General features: G+C 44.0%; 1 protein-coding gene across 4 annotated transcripts; it reads right to left on the bottom strand.

Moving 5' to 3' along the window:
* Positions 1 to 55: 55 nt before the first annotated feature.
* On the bottom strand, positions 56 to 15,659 carry anln (anillin, actin binding protein). Of its 4 annotated transcripts, none has more exons than XM_090227860.1 (23): positions 15,439 to 15,659; positions 13,710 to 13,863; positions 10,204 to 10,695; positions 9,642 to 9,997; positions 9,020 to 9,407; positions 8,592 to 8,842; positions 8,295 to 8,402; positions 8,023 to 8,164; positions 7,593 to 7,798; positions 7,240 to 7,385; positions 6,520 to 6,667; positions 6,013 to 6,148; positions 5,666 to 5,842; positions 5,298 to 5,424; positions 5,156 to 5,204; positions 5,003 to 5,050; positions 4,429 to 4,461; positions 4,138 to 4,156; positions 3,799 to 3,911; positions 3,002 to 3,088; positions 2,646 to 2,753; positions 2,225 to 2,397; positions 56 to 1,880 (listed from the first exon to the last, which is right to left on the bottom strand). In XM_090227860.1, the coding sequence occupies exons 1-23, from the start codon at positions 15,454 to 15,456 to the stop codon at positions 1,766 to 1,768; spliced, it is 3,594 nt and encodes a 1,197-aa protein (XP_090083986.1). In that variant the 5' UTR covers positions 15,457 to 15,659; the 3' UTR covers positions 56 to 1,765. The 4 variants fall into 4 exon arrangements, with proteins under 4 accessions (XP_090083986.1, XP_021415854.2, XP_021415855.2 ...); XM_021560179.3 differs by having other exon boundaries at positions 5,003 to 5,056; XM_021560180.3 differs by having other exon boundaries at positions 9,020 to 9,410.
* Between the last annotated feature and the right edge of the window lie 1,042 nt (positions 15,660 to 16,701).

Raw genomic sequence — 16,701 nt, forward strand, 5'->3', positions numbered from 1 at the left:
AACACCAGAAAGTACCTTTCAAATGCAACCCTAATCGTCTTGAAACAAAACTCTATTTTGGTTAAAGCTGGCATTTATTTAAGTCTCATCGTTTCAGAATTACCAGTACATCAGGAATATTTGGAGTGCTTGTTGTGCCAATGAAAGACAGGACAGATCAGAGGATATAATAGAACTGCCAACATGTGGAAAATTAACCTTGTCCATTAATTAATGGGTAGATAAGACATACTATTTCCACCCAAAACATCCATGTAAAAGCACAAAAAGGTGATGCACTCAGTCCTCTAAGCACATGCTTAAAACTTGGACTGAGAATAAGCTTTGCAGTTCATGACAGTGCATAGCTAAACTAAAATCAGAATAGAAATGTGCCCATAGGTTATTGCAATAACATCAACTGTCAAAGTTCACCATTACAATACAATGGTGGTAAAATACTCATTATCTGCTGACCCACACCCAGTTTAACTGTAACCATTTAAAACATGTACACAAAAATAAAACATCAACATAAAACAATATTAAGGGTTCTCGTTCCGTAGTCTCATTGACCTCCAGAGTGTGCAACATGATAAATACAAGATTAGCTATAGTTAAGATTTCAAAGCAGAAAAGGGGAACAGCAAAACAAGAAGGGTATTGGAGTGGATAAGTGTGCGGCTAAATCTAAAATCCTCTTATGGTTGTTCAACAGTGCTTCCAAATCATGCCATTCTCCCAATACTATGAGAAAGAGGAGCATTCACATGTATGTATATAGAGAAAATTCTGGTGCATCACCTTGGCACTGACGCAGATTATTCTAGAATTGGGTGTGACAAAGTTAAATATTTAATAATGTTCATCAAATCAGACAACAGATTCAACTGAAAAAGCCACATCTCGTCAGGAGTTTGATCATGTGAGTAACAGCACAGAAAACCAAAATTCAACCGTCTCAAAATTCTCTCAAAGTTGGTAGTATGGCCTCAACACGTTGGAAATGCATAGAAAATACAGGGTCAGCATGGATTATGTAAAAGCACCAGCAGCCCTTGTCAATACTGTAATATCTACTAAAGTACAGCTTTATTGATCTCTCTCGCACTCATAACTTAAACCAGGGATGGGCAACTTCGATGTGGGTGGGGGCCACAAAATCTAAACTCATCAAGAGGGGCCGCAGTGCTCACAGGTCTGAGTACCCACATCCATAACCACACATGCAGCGACCTTGCGAGCAAAACATTTTAGCGGCCTTTTTGACAGAGGAGAGAAAATGTTTTAGTTAATTTCCTGCAATTCTACACATTTTGCCATGGTCGGAAAGAAATGTTTGCAGGTAATGTGCCATCTGAGTGAAAGTGACTAACAAATTCAATGGGGGTCCCCCCCAGACTGTAATTCGACTATGACTACCACAAGTTTAGATAGCTGGCTAGACTAACTTACCAATCTAAATAAATGTTAGCTGACGCGGGCTAATCGAGTGACTGACAAGATAAAAACTGCTGATTCACAAATGACACCTTGTATAGTCTACTATAACTCTCAACAGTAAATTGAGACCCTGACTGAGTTGAGGGGGGATTGATCCACCAGTTGCCCATCCCAAACTTAAACTGTCTTGAAGCACCTCTAAAAAATAAATCTATTTAAAAATCTTATTCAATAACTTTCATACTGTATTGCACTTAGTCATCGTGTCACTGATAGTGACAGTCCATATAAGACCCAGAGCCATTCAGGGTGTTAACCTCGGGTCCAGGCGGGGGCTCTGTGCTCAAACAGGCCTGTAGCAGGAGTCTGGCTGCCACATGCGCAAGTCCACTAGAATCTGGTTGAGCTTCTGCATCCACACATTCCTCTCGTCCTTGGTGTCGGCACACAGCCAGTTCCTGCAGGTACACGGAAAGAGTCATGTGTTTCAGTATACAGGAACAGAGACCCAAGTCCAATTCAGTTTCCTTCTCCCTTAAGTGTGTACTCGTAAACTTCCTTGAAGGATTTGAAGGCATTGGATTGGTTTAAGAAATACGTTAATACTAGACACTGCCTACTCCAATCCAATTGTTTTAAAATCTTTGAAGGGAGTAAACAAGTGCATGACTTCAGGGAGAAGAGTGCAAAAAATAGGAAACTTGGGGTCAAGTACATTAAATATCAAAATCAGCCAACATTCTTCACGCAAGGTATTTGCCTACAAAACACAGTGCGATGGCAACTTCGACCAGAGACTTACTTGGTGACACACATTGTGTTTTTACACTGGCTGACGAGCGTCTCTATGTCACTCTCTCTCTGAGGCCGGACGGTGATCAGCTCAAATGTGTTGGGCCGGGCACAGAACTCCCTGTTGGCTGGCTCCACCTTACAACTGGTGCAGTTGGCCAAGTTGATGCGTCCAATTGGCTTCTAGAAAGACATGGATCCGCCCAAAGAAATAAATTGAAAATTAAAATATAAAAAGCTACTAATTGGAGGCAACATGAATTGGCATACGGGTACATTAAAACTCAAGAATTACCTAAATAAAGCTTGAAGGCTGATTTCCACTGGAGTCCTACAGTATTTTGAAATGAGGCTCACATGGCTATTCATTCAAGAATAAAGGCTCCAATAATAGTGATCAGAGGCAGGTTGGCTTCCACGTCTTCTCTTACCTTGCGTTTCTCATCATCAGGGTAGGTCCAGTAGGAGATAGAGTATCCTGACAGGACACACCATCTCCTGTGCCATGCTCCGAACCCACTCACATCCTCAAACATTGTCTGAAAAACAGAAGGAAGCTATTGAAACTGCTTGTGTAATAAACCTTGACTGAGACATGAAGACATGAATGCCTAGGCTTGGTCTCTGCTTCCTCTGTGGTCTAAGCAGGGTTCCTATAAACACACTGACAATTACTGTGTAAACAGGGATTGATAAATACATTTCATTGATTGATACGATTTAGCTCAGCAGGCCAACAGTCTTGAGGTGTGCAGGGGCCCCGCGTTCAAAGCCAGTGTGTACTCACCAAGAAGCCTCTCTCCTCCACCAAGGAGCCCACCTCACACTGCATCTTCAGGTAGAGGTGTCCCTCCAAGGGGCACAGGAAAGGCACCTACAGATTACACAGGACATGTAACAGTCCTCAGCTGTAAGACTACCAACACAAAATGCTTTCATCAGGTGACAGGACAGATTGTGTTAATCGGGCTTTAGACTGAAAAGCAAGACTTGTCTTCTTGTAGAGAAGATTCAATTGGATGGTGAAATACATTAACTGGACACTGCCTGAAACACCCCAAAAAACATCCAGCAGAACTTATTGTCCTTACAACAATACCAACCAACTTGTAGATTGAGGTTAGAAATGTTAGATGGTGCCACAACAGAACCACATTATGTCACAAACCCCAAAATATTAAAGTGGTCGTGGATCGATTAGCAACCTTGCTGTGAAACATATCTCTGAGAAGCGCTCTTTCAATGCCTTCATATTTGATCTAAGAGAGAAACAAGGTATGTGTGAGTGAATGAGTGTCAGAGTCTGGCAGGTAGCACACAGACAGGTGGGGGAAAAAAAGAAAAATACCTCAGAATGGGAGGTCTTTCTCCCTGTCAGTTCCAAACGCTAGAAATGTTACCCCCCCCCCCCCCCCTACGACTACACTAGACATTAGCTGGCATTGTGTGCAGAGATACAGCCAAACTGGAAATAGAGGGTGAATTCAGGATATAATGGAAGTGACTGCATTGTACAACAGTGAAAGCAAATGAGTTAGAACATTAATATTATATATTTTTATGTAAAAGGTCTATGGATTTTACCTTCTCCAATGAGAACTTGTTTTTCCCAATAGAGGCTAGCGTTAGCTTGTGAGACCCGACCAGGACAAAGTTACTGGTTCGTACTGCATTAGGGCCCCCAGGACTGGCCACCACTGCAAAGAGCATTAGGAGGATGTTTCAGCAATGTTTTTGTAATTGCGCAGACATTATCGTCATCCAGAGACTTGCAACAATAAGTTCAACTTAAGTAGGTGAGACAACCACACATCACAACTGCAAGTAAAACCTTCAAAAAAATATTCACTAGCAGCAGAATAATTTAAACAAGCACAGTAAGACATCAGGGTTCAAATTCATCAACCGAAAAAGTATCCTTACCTGGAGTCAGACTGCTCTTCTACAGGAGCAGCGAGCCAGATATGTTAGAAAGAGAGGCATGTTTTGAATAATTTACAAGATGGCTGGCTGTGCATACAACATGCATGACAGCATAATCTACACAGTAACAGAATATTACTATAATGCATTCACCGATGCAAGTCTACATTTCTCATGTGGCAATCATTCCTACTTATCGCCCCCATAACAGATCCGATGTGTTAAAATATTCCGCATATGACCACAAGGCAGTACGGTCTGTTTTAGAGGTTGGTAAGAATGAAAGCTTACAGTGATGGCGAGGAACCTCTTGGGAGTGATGGCCTAGAAAGAGAAACAGCGATTCAGTTTCAGAAGAGGTTACGTTGGGACACAAACAAGTGAATGGGTAATTCAAATCACTGACTAAGCCAACTGCATTGCCAGCTGTGAACAAAGCCTTCCATCCTACAAAAGGGACCCTTCACTGTGTGGAATGAAAAGTAGAGCCTGCAGGCCTAGTGTGTGTATTTGGCAGCAGCAGGCCCAGGGCCTGGTAACACCAGCATTAGATGTGTTCTACTACCGAGTAGTAACATTACAGTACACCCACACAAAAATGTGAATGGGGGTTTAAAATCAGTCCCTACAGACAAGCACAACTAGTGGGCCTTGTGAAAATGGCTCCAGAGTATCTGAACACACACCATCTCATCTTAGAGACAGGACATCATTTGAAAGTGGCTCTACGTGCATATTCTGATGCATAACAATGGCAGTGTATTCAAGCAGAAACTAGCAGCCAAGATACAAGACTATACTCAGTTCCAACATTCAATAAACTGATTTGTAGTTTGTTATGGCACATTTGATAAAATATAACTACCTTTGACTTGCTGGGCTTCTTCCTCTTGTCAGGGTTCAACTCACGCTTCTGCACCTGACGAAATCACCAGGGTTAGAGTAATATCCCAGATCAAAGAAGTCAAGAGACCTCCTCAAACAATATCTGCATTTGCCGAAAGTAGCAAAAACTCACCAGGCAGTAAACCTCAATATCAATTGCAAATTCATTAGAGACATCAGGCCTAAAATGGAAGCCAGATAAAGACATTAGAACAGGACATGAGTGGTATTATTCTACAGAATTCCAGAGAGAGAATGTGTGTAGTTTAACTCACATGGTGAACTTGGTAGAGAAGGTGATCGCGTCTCCACTGATAGCGCTACGTGTGCTGGCTAGGGGAGTAGCAACTGTATTCTCAGCTCCAGCACGGATCATGATGAAGAAGTAATGGCTGGACCACTCTTGAATAAACACATACAATAGAAAACTTAATGATTTCAGTCTAACACACTATACATGAAGTATATTGAGCAATGTACATTTGGATCTTGTTTTTGACAGCACAATGTGGGAAACAGGAGATCAAGAACTTTGTCCCTTAAAAGCAATTTGGTTGCAGGCAAATTACAAAAAATATCCATCATAATTAAAATAAATAAATACTGAGATAACCAAGTAACAATTGTTGTGTTGGGTCTCTACCTGGATTGTTACCAGTGGAGCAGACAAAGTCAGCTTTGAGGGGCAGTCGTAGTTCCAGGAGGGAGATGGATCCCTTGGAGGCTGTGACCCCCATGTCCCCACCCTGCCCCATTTGACCGCTAGGACCCTCTCCCTTCAGACAGTCCAGCTCTGCCTTCAGGGCCCCCCGCTTCTCAGCTGGAGGGAGATAAGAATATAAGACTGATAAGAAAACTGAATGCAATGTTAATGCGAAATGCATGTAGATAATCTCAAGATATAACAGCAGGTCCCCAGGGGGTATGGAGCAAATTGGGATTGGCTGTCAGTATGTCCACCCATGTTGTAGGGGTGGAATGGGAACTCACTGGCTATAAGCAAAAGCCTCTCCGCCTCTGCCTCCACCTGCGAGCCTTTCCCATGCTCCTCATCAGTACAGCAGTTCAGGGCCTGGCTAGCCTGGCTGATCACTGTTTGCTGCAGGTTTATTTCATTGGTCAGAACCTACAAGGAATCAGAAAGAAGACATCTCATTGGTCACATGGAATGAGGAAATCAACATCAGTGGTCAGAAGAACCTACACGGAATGAGGGAGAAAGATACTTGATTCTATGAAATCAGGTTTTTGTACAGAGTGAGATCCTTCTCACAGTATGACACCGGAATTGTTCTTGTGCTGGCATTGTGGTCGAGTCTGTTTCTATCCAGCCAGACTGTTGGTCTGCACAGTACGGGACCATTCGTTTGCTTGCTGTCAGCACGGCGTGTTATAGGGACCATATGTGCAAATTACAGCCGGCACTCTGTTCAGAGGTGCTAAGTACTCTTGGCCGGCAGACGCTCAACAATCCTACCGGTCTGTTCATGCCTTTACCTTCATCTTCTGTTTGATGTTGGTGTGTCCTTGGCTCCTGGGTTCCTCTGCTGCTCTACGAGACACATCCTCCTTCCTCACGATGACCTGCCTCACACGAGGCCTCTCCGTACTCTCCTTGATTCTGGTCGACCTGTACGCATCAATACTGGAAGAGAAAGGAAAACATACGTAAAGACTAAAATCGATCGTTATATACGGCAATATTATTTTTGGACGATTTCGATATTGGACTCAAAATCTAGATTTGAAAGAAAATATATTAAAACAAGTTTGCTACTGTAGGTAGCGTTAGCTTGCACTAGTCGGCTGTACCTGCACCAAAACGCCAGTATTTTCCTCCTATAGTTCGTTCCCCCATCTTCGTTAAATAGCGAGCCAACATTTTCAGCACTTTCATTTCACTGACTGATCAAAATGCGTTTGCTCATGCTCTCTCTGCAGCAGACAGTGAGCAATATGTTTGGAAAATCAAATCGCAATATTCAATCACAATACACACAGAATTGTGAGAATGGCAATAGTATCAATTCATATCAGCACCTAAGTATCATGGAAATATCGTATCGCGAGGTCCCTGGCAATTCCCAGCACTAGCCATCTCTTGAACTCAGTGAAACTAAATCCAATTCAAATTAAAGTTGTTGATGTATCAGTAGAAGGGGTGAAGCTCAGCCAGCTACATTAGAGTTTGGGTATGGGCTTTAACTGGTTGGTTACCTGTAGGGCAGGTTGTGGCCATCATCGGTCTCTAGCCTGTCTGATGACCCAGCCCGGAGCATGCGAGCCCTCTGGAACTTACTGGGTCTGGAAACACTGTCAGGAGTTAGGCTCTTAGCGTTGAACGAACTGGCTGGGGTTGACATCTGGGCAGGGATATACATGAAAGTAATTAGGTTGACCCCAAAAAATACATAATTCGCCATAACATTATATCTAGTCCATGGGCGCAAATAAAATATGACAAGCTGGCATTAAAAAGCAGTTTAATACGTCCCCAAGACATTAAATGGCTGGAAGATTTTACTACTTTGTATGCTTTAAGTTGTTTCCAGCTTTGTACTTTAACTCACCATCATCTTCACTGGGCTCTTGACCACAGCAGCCACAGTCTCAGAGAAGGGGGTGAGGATGGACATAGAGGAGATGTTCAATTCATCTTCCTCCTCACCACTCTGCACCTCGCTCTGGTCATGGAGCCCGTCAAAGATCCCGTTGATCACATCAGAGTTGATGGACTGGTCCACGTTCACCTCTAGCTCATGACTCACATCTTCGTCTGCAGTGAGACAATCGTGAGTGGAATATTATATAGTGACGCCAACGGTATGAACTTCGATTGTAAGGACTGCTCTAATTAAGTTAGTTGTTGACCGAAACCATAGGACATTAAAACACTAACTTGCAACCGATTCAAGCATCCAAAGACTAATTTTTATGATAAGTGTACTATTCGAAAGCCAAGTTAGTATGATCAAGTAGAATACTCAGTAAGTACAGTACCTGATTCCTCCACTGAGAATTCAACTCGCTTCACAGGGCTGGAGGTTGGGTTGGTGGCAGCAGGTACATTGGGTTTTTTGGGTGCTGAATTCAGGCTATCCAGAGGGGAAGCGGTTTGCTCATCAGGCTGCTCAATCAGATCCTGAGAATAATTATTACAGGATAATTTAACATTTCCTTCCTAATTGCTTTGCAGTCATCCATCATACAACAGTCTGCACATTAAATTTTTGTTCCAAGCGTGGTCAAAAGAAATATACTTCACCACCAACCTTGGCCTCTGTGTTTCTCTTGGTGTCTGCCTCTTCATCCTTGATCTTCCAAATGTTGTTCCCTTTCTGGAACCGGTTACGAATCTGAGCCAGTTCCGACTCGCGCTCCTGCAATAAAGAACAAGGAAATGACGATGTTTCATCAGTTTGTCAACAGTCTGGTCACAAAACAAATGTCATAATTACATGTGTAATACAAAAAGAGCTTAGAAAAATAAAATGCCAAAGTGCTGTACAAAGGCAAAACTAAAGACATTAAGGCAGAAGGTCTGAGCAAATAAAGTGAACTGTACGTACCAGTTTCTGTTTCTGTGCAAGGTCAGCGGTGGTGGTGTTGGCAAACTGGGCAGCTCTCAGCCTCTCCTGCACCAGCCTGGTGTTGGGGGTTCCAGAATGGCTCACCACAGGGGTATGACCAACCAGGCCTGCCCCAGACGAGTTTACTACGGTTGGAGTATGAGCGGCAGCTCCATGGCTGGTATCAGTGGAACTCAGGCCGGAGCGCTCCTGGCACCTCTCCCCAAAACGCTCCACGAACGACTTGACACCTGTTGGAAACAGAAAAATATTTAGTAACTCTTGTGAGGACAATGGAAGTGGACAGCAACAGACAAATGAGCAGAGACTGCATATTAAAACATCTGATATTTTAGAACCACCTAATAAGTTGTCAACTTCAGCTTAGGAAAAAGAAAAAGCTAAATTGAGTGCTCATTCTAGCTCACTTGGAGTTCCAGTTGCTCCTGTGGTGCCTCTCTGCTGCAGGGGAGTGGCCGGGGTGGCTTCCTTGGTGAACCTCTCCCTGGTCTGCAGGACAGAGGACCCAGTGTTCGAGGGCTGTGTAGGGAGCTCTGACTTCTTGGGGCTGGCATTGACCTCCAGGGCCCGGGACAGGGCCTGGTTCTTCAGGGGGCTCTGAGGCACAGGTGAGGGAGCACCTTTTTGGGAGCTGGGTGTAAAGGCTGAGGCTCTACCCTGGCAACTCCTCTGGGGACTGGGTAAAGGAGAGGGGAGACCTCTGCTAGTCTGTCTAGCTGGTCTGGCTTCAGGTACTTCAGTCTTCTGGTGGCTGGGGGGAACCACTCCGGTGGACTTGACTGGGGAGTTGAAAGGCTGCTGAAGAAATGCAAGAGGGAAATTTATTAACCAAACTATTTAAAATAACTTGTTACTGCACACTGCTTTCTTGCAAAGCATCACCACTTCCTATCTTCATTTCTACTTTGAATCATTTTCACATCCAAAATGCCTCTGTAGAATCAGCCTCTCCCATGGGAGGACATATTACTCACAAAAGTTACGTACATCATGATTAATAACCAAGCCAACTGTCGCATTATGACTCGCCTGGTTGGAGTCCAGAAAAGGCTTGCTGTTTGTGGACTGACTTATTTGTGTCCGGTCTGCAGCCACAGAGATGGGTTTGATACCTGCCTCTCTCCTCCAAGCAGGGGTGGCGATACTGACACTACCAGGGTTCCCTTGTGCATGGTCTCTGGTACGAGGGGCGGCGTGGCTGAGGTCGTCCTCCCAGGACCCAATGCTGGCAGCAAGGTTGGCCAGGCGACCCTTCCTGCCCACGGGGGCTTCTGAGGATGCAGCAGCAGGGACAGGTGTGGGGACCGGGGCCAGAGCCTGCCTAGGGTGGGTCTGGTTCTTTACTGGGGACAGGGCTGCTGGGATGTCTCGAATCTCAGAGGTACCTTCGACGGGAAAAACATGGGCATTCATATTTGTCAGGCAAAAACAAATATGCTTTTAATATGATTGTTAATATGATTGTAGGAGTCTAATTCCAAACTGATATTGTTGTGTAAAAATGTTGGTTTTCAGGTGATCTATAAAGGTTAAGCAGGTGCTACATGTGCAAATGAAATTATCTAGCTAGTCAACAGGCCACGTGCCTTACCTTCAGAATCCCAGTACTGCCTTTGTTCAGCCAGTCTGGCCAGGCGAGACTTCATGGCAGCAGGGGTAGAGGAGGTGGGAGCCTCCCTCTGCGCTTCTCGGTTCCCCTGAAGAACCGGGCTAGCAGGCACCACCTCCACATTCTTGGTCCTCTGTGGCTGTGGAGCAGCACTCACAGCCACCTTCTCTGGTTCTGGGGCAGAGCGTGCTACCTCCCTGGCCTGCTCTGGGACATGCTGTGCTGCCAACATGGGCTCTGGTTCAGGAACGGGAGCAGGAGGACGGACAGCCACCCTCTCCAAAGAGGCGGCAGAGCGGACGCTGGCTGGGCCCGTTGGGGGCTTCCGGTCAGTCTGGGGGTCAGTCAGAGTAGGGGTCAGGGTGCGAGAAGTCATTGAAGGCTCCCTGTTCTCCTCGCCAATCATGGTGGGCTGGCCAAGTTCACCTGAACGACTCCGCTTTGAGGGAGAGGGCTTGCTGGATGTGTGAGGGGCTGGGGGGGTCAAGTGAGAAAGACCATAAGTTAAGTTTACAGTGGGAGATTTCCAATCCACAAAATTCATATTTAAGTATTTACCTTGAGTACCATATTAAAGCTCACAAATATACATAAACAGACGATCTAAAACTTCACAATTGTGTCTATATTTGAATACAGCCTAGGGAAAGCTTCAGCCATAGACCCATCCCACCGACTTGATTTGAACAGATAATTCTCAGTGAGTTGATTCAAAGGTCAAGCTTCAGGTATGGAAAGCCATACATGTGCAGGGCATGAAGTTCAACCACCTCCTAAAGCAGGGGTGTCAAAGTCAAATGGACGGAGGGCCAAATAAAAAAATCAGCTACAAGACAAGGGCCGGACTGTTCGAATGTTCATTGAAAAAATTTTAAATGACGCATATAGTCTAGTGAACCTAATTGAACCTACTGAAAACCTAACAAATATATTACAATATGATCAGATAAATAAAACAATATTTTCTTATGGCTCTGTCAGTAATCTTTAATTTTCAACAGACACAAAAGACAAATTTCCTTTATATAAATATCCCCATAACATGAACATTAAATGAAAGAAACCGGTATTCAAGGCACCATCAGTAGACTATATTTTCTATTTTAGCAAAAGTGGGCTAAATTTACTTCAAAGAAAAAACAATAATAGCAATTTTCTATCATCCACTCAACTGAAATATTTTTAAAATATAATTGGATTGAAATACAAAAAAATAAAGTGCAAAAATCTATTAATCAAAAACAACACTTTGTTTAAGGAGAAGTAACATGCAGTGAAAACAAATATTAAATTTTAACTTTTAAACTTGAACTGAGTAAAAACTCTAAATATGTGATTGCACAGTAATGTTCACTTGTTTGAGGTTGAGGGTGATACTTGGTGGTGTCCCATCTTTTCCACAAGTTCATCAATGTTCGGGGTAAGGCTCTGAGCTGAAGAAATCCTCAGAATTGAGTGGAGGTGTTCAGCAGTAAGTCGACTTCTGTGTGATGTTTTGTTCAGGTTCATCAAAGAAAACAGTTGTTCACACAGGTATGTGCTGCCAAACATAGACAACGTTTGAGCAGCCTGGATGCGCAGCTGGGGCATTGTGCCGGGGAGGAAACGGGCGAACTCCGCAGCACCCACTGCCGCATATTTTGCCCTCAGTGCATCATTGCATTGGAGGTCAATCAACTCCATTTGGAGGTTTGGTGGTGAGCTTTCCACGTCAACAGCAAATGGGTTACCGAGCAGTTCCAACCTGCTTTTTTGTGCTTCAAAGTCAGCAAATCGGCGTCGAAAGTCAGCGGCAAGCATACCTATTTTATCAGCCAACTGTGTGCTCGGGAACGCACTGGTAGAGAGCTTCTCTTTCATGGTCTGGCAGCTGGGAAAGTGGCTCAAATTTTCTTTCCGCATCTGCGTCTCCCACAGAGTCAGTTTGGTTTTAAATGCCTTCACTGTACTGTACATATCAGAGATGACACGATCCCGACCCTGCAGCTGCAAGTTTATTGCATTCAGATGACTCGTAATGTCACACAGAAAAGCCATTTCACACAGAAACATTTCGTCTCGGAGTTGTGTTGTGTCTTTCCCTTTGCTGTCCAAGAACAGACAAATCTCCTCACGAAGCTCGAAACATCTTTGAAGCACCTTTCCCTGGCTTAGCCATCGCACCTCTGTGTGATAAGGCAAATCACCATGCTCCGTTTCTAACTCCGTCAGAAATGCCTTGAACTGGCGGTGATTCAAACCTTTGGCTCTGATAAAGTTAACTGTGCGCGTGATGATGCTCATTACATGCTCCATTTTCAAGGCTTTACCGCACAACGCTTCCTGGTGTATGATACAATGATAAGCTGTCAGCTCACCTGTCGCGTTTTCCTCTTGCATCTTTTCCCGTATCTTCGCCACCAGTCCGCTCCTGTGTCCACACATCGCAGGTGCTCCGTCGGTTGTCAAACCCACGAGTTTTTCCCAAGGCAGCTCCATCTCATTTACACATCTTGACACCTCTTCATACAAATCATGCCCCGTAGTTGTGCCATGCATAGGACGTAAAGCCAAAAACTCCTCTGTCACGCTTAGGTTGGAGTCCACTCCGCGGATGAAAATTGACAACTGGGCAATGTCAGAAATGTCGGTGCTCTCATCCACAGCCAAGGAATATGCAATAAAATCTTTTCCCTTTTTCACAAGCTGCTCTTTTAGATTGATGGACAACTGGTCTACTCTCTCGGCAATGGTGTTTCTGCTCAGACTCACATTTAAAAAGAGTTGCCTTTTTTCTGGGCAAACTTCGTCACAAACTTTAATCATGCAGTTTTTGATGAAATCCCCCTCCGTAAATGGCCGGGCTGATTTAGCGATCTCTTCTGCCAAAATAAAACTGGCCTTGACAGTTGCGTCCGCGTGTGTGTCCGCGTGTTTCGTTTCATAATGTCGTCTCAGATTATACTCTTTCAGTACCGCCACACTTTCTCCACACAGAAGACACACAGGTTTTCCAGCTACCTTCGTGAACATATACTCCGACTCCCACCTTGTTTGAAACCCCCGGTTCTCAGTATCCACCTTCCGTTTTGCCATTTTTGATGGGTATCTGAAAGTTAATTTTACTGTGATGCTGACGACTGCTGTGCCAATAAATATTGAAATGAAGCAGCCTACTGCTCGGTGCGTCACCTTTGCATTGTGGGAAATGTAGTATTGGTGCGTGTAAAAGATCTGCGGGCTGCCGGCTTGCTGCGGGCCGGTTCTAATAATAAATCAAGATCATCCCAGGGGCCGTAAAAAACCTTCTTGCGGGCCGGATGTGGCCCGCGGGCCTTGACTCTGACATATGTGTCCTAAAGGCTAATGGAGACATCTAAGGGTTAAATTAAAACGATTCCCATCAATGCAATACTTACTATCGCAGCCAGAGCGATCACAGGGCTAGAAAATGAATGTATTGAGAAATTATGTTGTGTCATATTGAGAATAAATGAGTAAGATCGTACCTTTTTCGATGACAGGCACTGTGACCAGGCTGTTGCAGGTCTCAGCAAGAGGCTCCCTAGCTCGCTTGGCCATCTGTCTGTTAGCAGCAGTGGGTCTCTCTGCCATCTTCTTCTGCAGGTTCTCCCTGCGAGCACGGGTCCTCTCCAGGAGTTTCTGAGCAGGTAAAAAAGCATGTTATTAGAAAATGTAACACATTTGCAATTAAAAGCAGTGTCTACACCATTTCTTGCTTTTTTTCTTCTAATTTAAATTAATCTAATAAGAACATAACTCAGGAGTAGCCGGACTTACCATCTGTACAGCACTGACTTGCACAGATAAAAGAGAAGGACATTGCACAACATTGTAAACTTAAGTTTGTGCCATTTTACTAAGTTTTCCTTTCTGCTATTGCACCCATATTGAGCAGTGGATTGCAGTGGTCTATAGCTTTAAAATAGTGAATAAGTTTTAGTCCATGTCATAGGGTCAAGAAAAACGACTAGGTCTGGGGGAGATAGGGCTGCAGTTGTCTCTACACTCCTCCCTGGCCTCCTCCTCTCCTGTCAGTTCTCATCTGAACACCAAAACCCTAGCTGGCCTCCCAGCTTAAGGCAAACAGTCCTGAGGCATGATTTATTGCCCTGGCTGCTACAGTGCAAGACTCAACACATTCCTGCCTGTTTCAGTTGCCTACACGTCTCACACCCAGCCAGGATGTGTGGAAAACTTGTTAAAGTGTGTGTGTCATTCCTCAGGAATGAGCCACTTCTGACGTGTTGTGGCTACTGGATTTGAAATCTCCCAGGCATTTCTATTGGTTGGAATTGACATTTTATGGATTTTGCTGCCAGCCACTGCTTTTTTGCTATATCAGTGTTGTTATGAAACACACTTAGTTCCTAACTTGAGTGACTTTAAAAAAATGAAATATACACTCACTCCTGGCACATTTGGTAAAATTGATAAAGCTGACAGAGTGCATCAGAAAGGGAAATTGACAGACATATGTTGTTTGGAAATGAAGGTGGAAAACATTACTGTATTCATACTATTCTCTTCTTCATACTGTAGTTGACCAAGGAATCCATTCATTACCTATTAAGGGAATTGTAGTATTCTCAGATTCCTCTCTCCCTGCTCGCACGTTAGGGGAGGGGCTGAGGTTTTTTGACAAGATGACAATCATCTGACTGACTGCCTTGTGCTAGCATGCAATTTTAGTACAGTATTATGAATTATGAAGAGGAAAGGTAGCAGGCTAACATTAGCTATAAAATAATATACGTATGGAAGGTGTCAGGGTTTAGATGTCACTTCTATACTATTTGACTTGGCTATCTAACGTTAGCAACGTTTCCAACAACTTTCAGTTAACGTCATACATTTGAATTAAGCTAAAGTTACCCAGCTACACTAGTTAAGATATTTAAATTCACATTTGTTGAAGAACAAGCATTAGTTTGACTCCAACCAATACTTTCAATGTTATGTCCCAAACGTTACTACCAGTTAAAGTTAGCTACCTAACGTTACCACACAAACGTTAGATATTTAACGTAACGAACGTTGTTTTGAATCCAGGTTTTACAACATTATTTCAGTTCCACAAATATGGGTTTGACAGTGACTATCAAACAAAGAATTACCATCTTTATGCAATGCAACAAGAAATAATGTTTTGTTGGCTAACGCGTTACGTTATCGTTAGCTGGCCATGGCAGTTAGCTAGAAACAAACTGCACTCACCTCGGTAAACGGATCCATTCCGATAAGAGTGTCTTTGTTCAAATCTATTGATTTAGCTAACGTATACTGAATAATCGTCGTTTATCTATCCTAATATACTAAACGCGGACAGCTTCTCAGCCGCTGTTTCTGCAGACGCGTCGTTCGTTCCTTCTTTTTTTAACAAACAGATCTGTTCAATATTTGAATTTCAGTGCTGTGTTCACTGCGCAGACTCCGACGGTTGGAATCACGCAACAGCCAATGATAAACCCGATGGGCGAGGACAGACTGAGTCTAGCCATTCAAGTCTCTCTCCATTTAATTCAAGGGCTTTATCTCTCTCTTTCAATTCAATGTCATTTAGGGCTTTATTGGCATGGGAAACACATGTTAGCATTGCCAAAGCAAGTGAAGTAGATAATGAACAAAAGTGAAATAAACAATAAAAGTTAACTCACTGTTGATTCACTGATGTGATCTTCCTGTCTGGGTTGGTACCCCCCCTTGGGTTGTGCCGTGGCGGAGATCTTTGTGGGCTATACTCAGCCTTGTCTCAGGATGGTAAGTTGGTGGTTGAAGATATCCCTCTAGTGGTGTGGGGGCTGTGTTTTGGCAAAGTGGGTGGGGTTATATCCTTCCTGTTTGGCCCTGTCCGGGGGTGTCCTCGGATGGGGCCACAGTGTCTCCTGACCCCTCCTGTCTCTTTATGCTGCAGTAGTTTATGTGTCGGGGGGCTAGGGTCAGTTTGTTATATCTGGAGTACTTCTCCTGTCCTATTCGGTGTCCTGTGTGAATTTAAGTGTGCTCTCTCTAATTCTCTCTTTCTCTCTTTCTCTCTCTCGGAGGACCTGAGCCCTAGGACCATGCCTCAGGACTACCTGACATGATGACTCCTTGCTGTCCCCAGTCCACCTGGACGTGATGCTGCTCCAGTTTAAACTGTTCTGCCTTATTATTATTCGACCATGCTGGTCACTTATGAACATTTGAACATCTTGGCCATGTTCTGTTATAATCTCCTCCCGGCACAGCCAGAAGAGGACTGGCCACCCCACATAGCCTGGTTCCTCTCTAGGTTTCTTCCTAGGTTTTGGCCTTTCTAGGGAGTTTTTCCTAGCCACCGTGCTTCTACACCTGCATTGCTTGCTGTTTGGGGTTTTAGGCTGGGTTTCTGTACAGCACTTTGAGATATCAGCGGATGTACGAAGGGCTATATAAATAAATTTGATTTGATTTGATTTGATTTAACAGTACACATTACATTCACAGAAGTTCCAAAAG

This window comes from Oncorhynchus mykiss, chromosome 30 (assembly GCF_057628025.1).
Source record: "Oncorhynchus mykiss isolate SJ-2025 chromosome 30, ASM5762802v1, whole genome shotgun sequence".
Taxonomy (NCBI): Eukaryota; Metazoa; Chordata; class Actinopteri; order Salmoniformes; family Salmonidae; genus Oncorhynchus; species Oncorhynchus mykiss.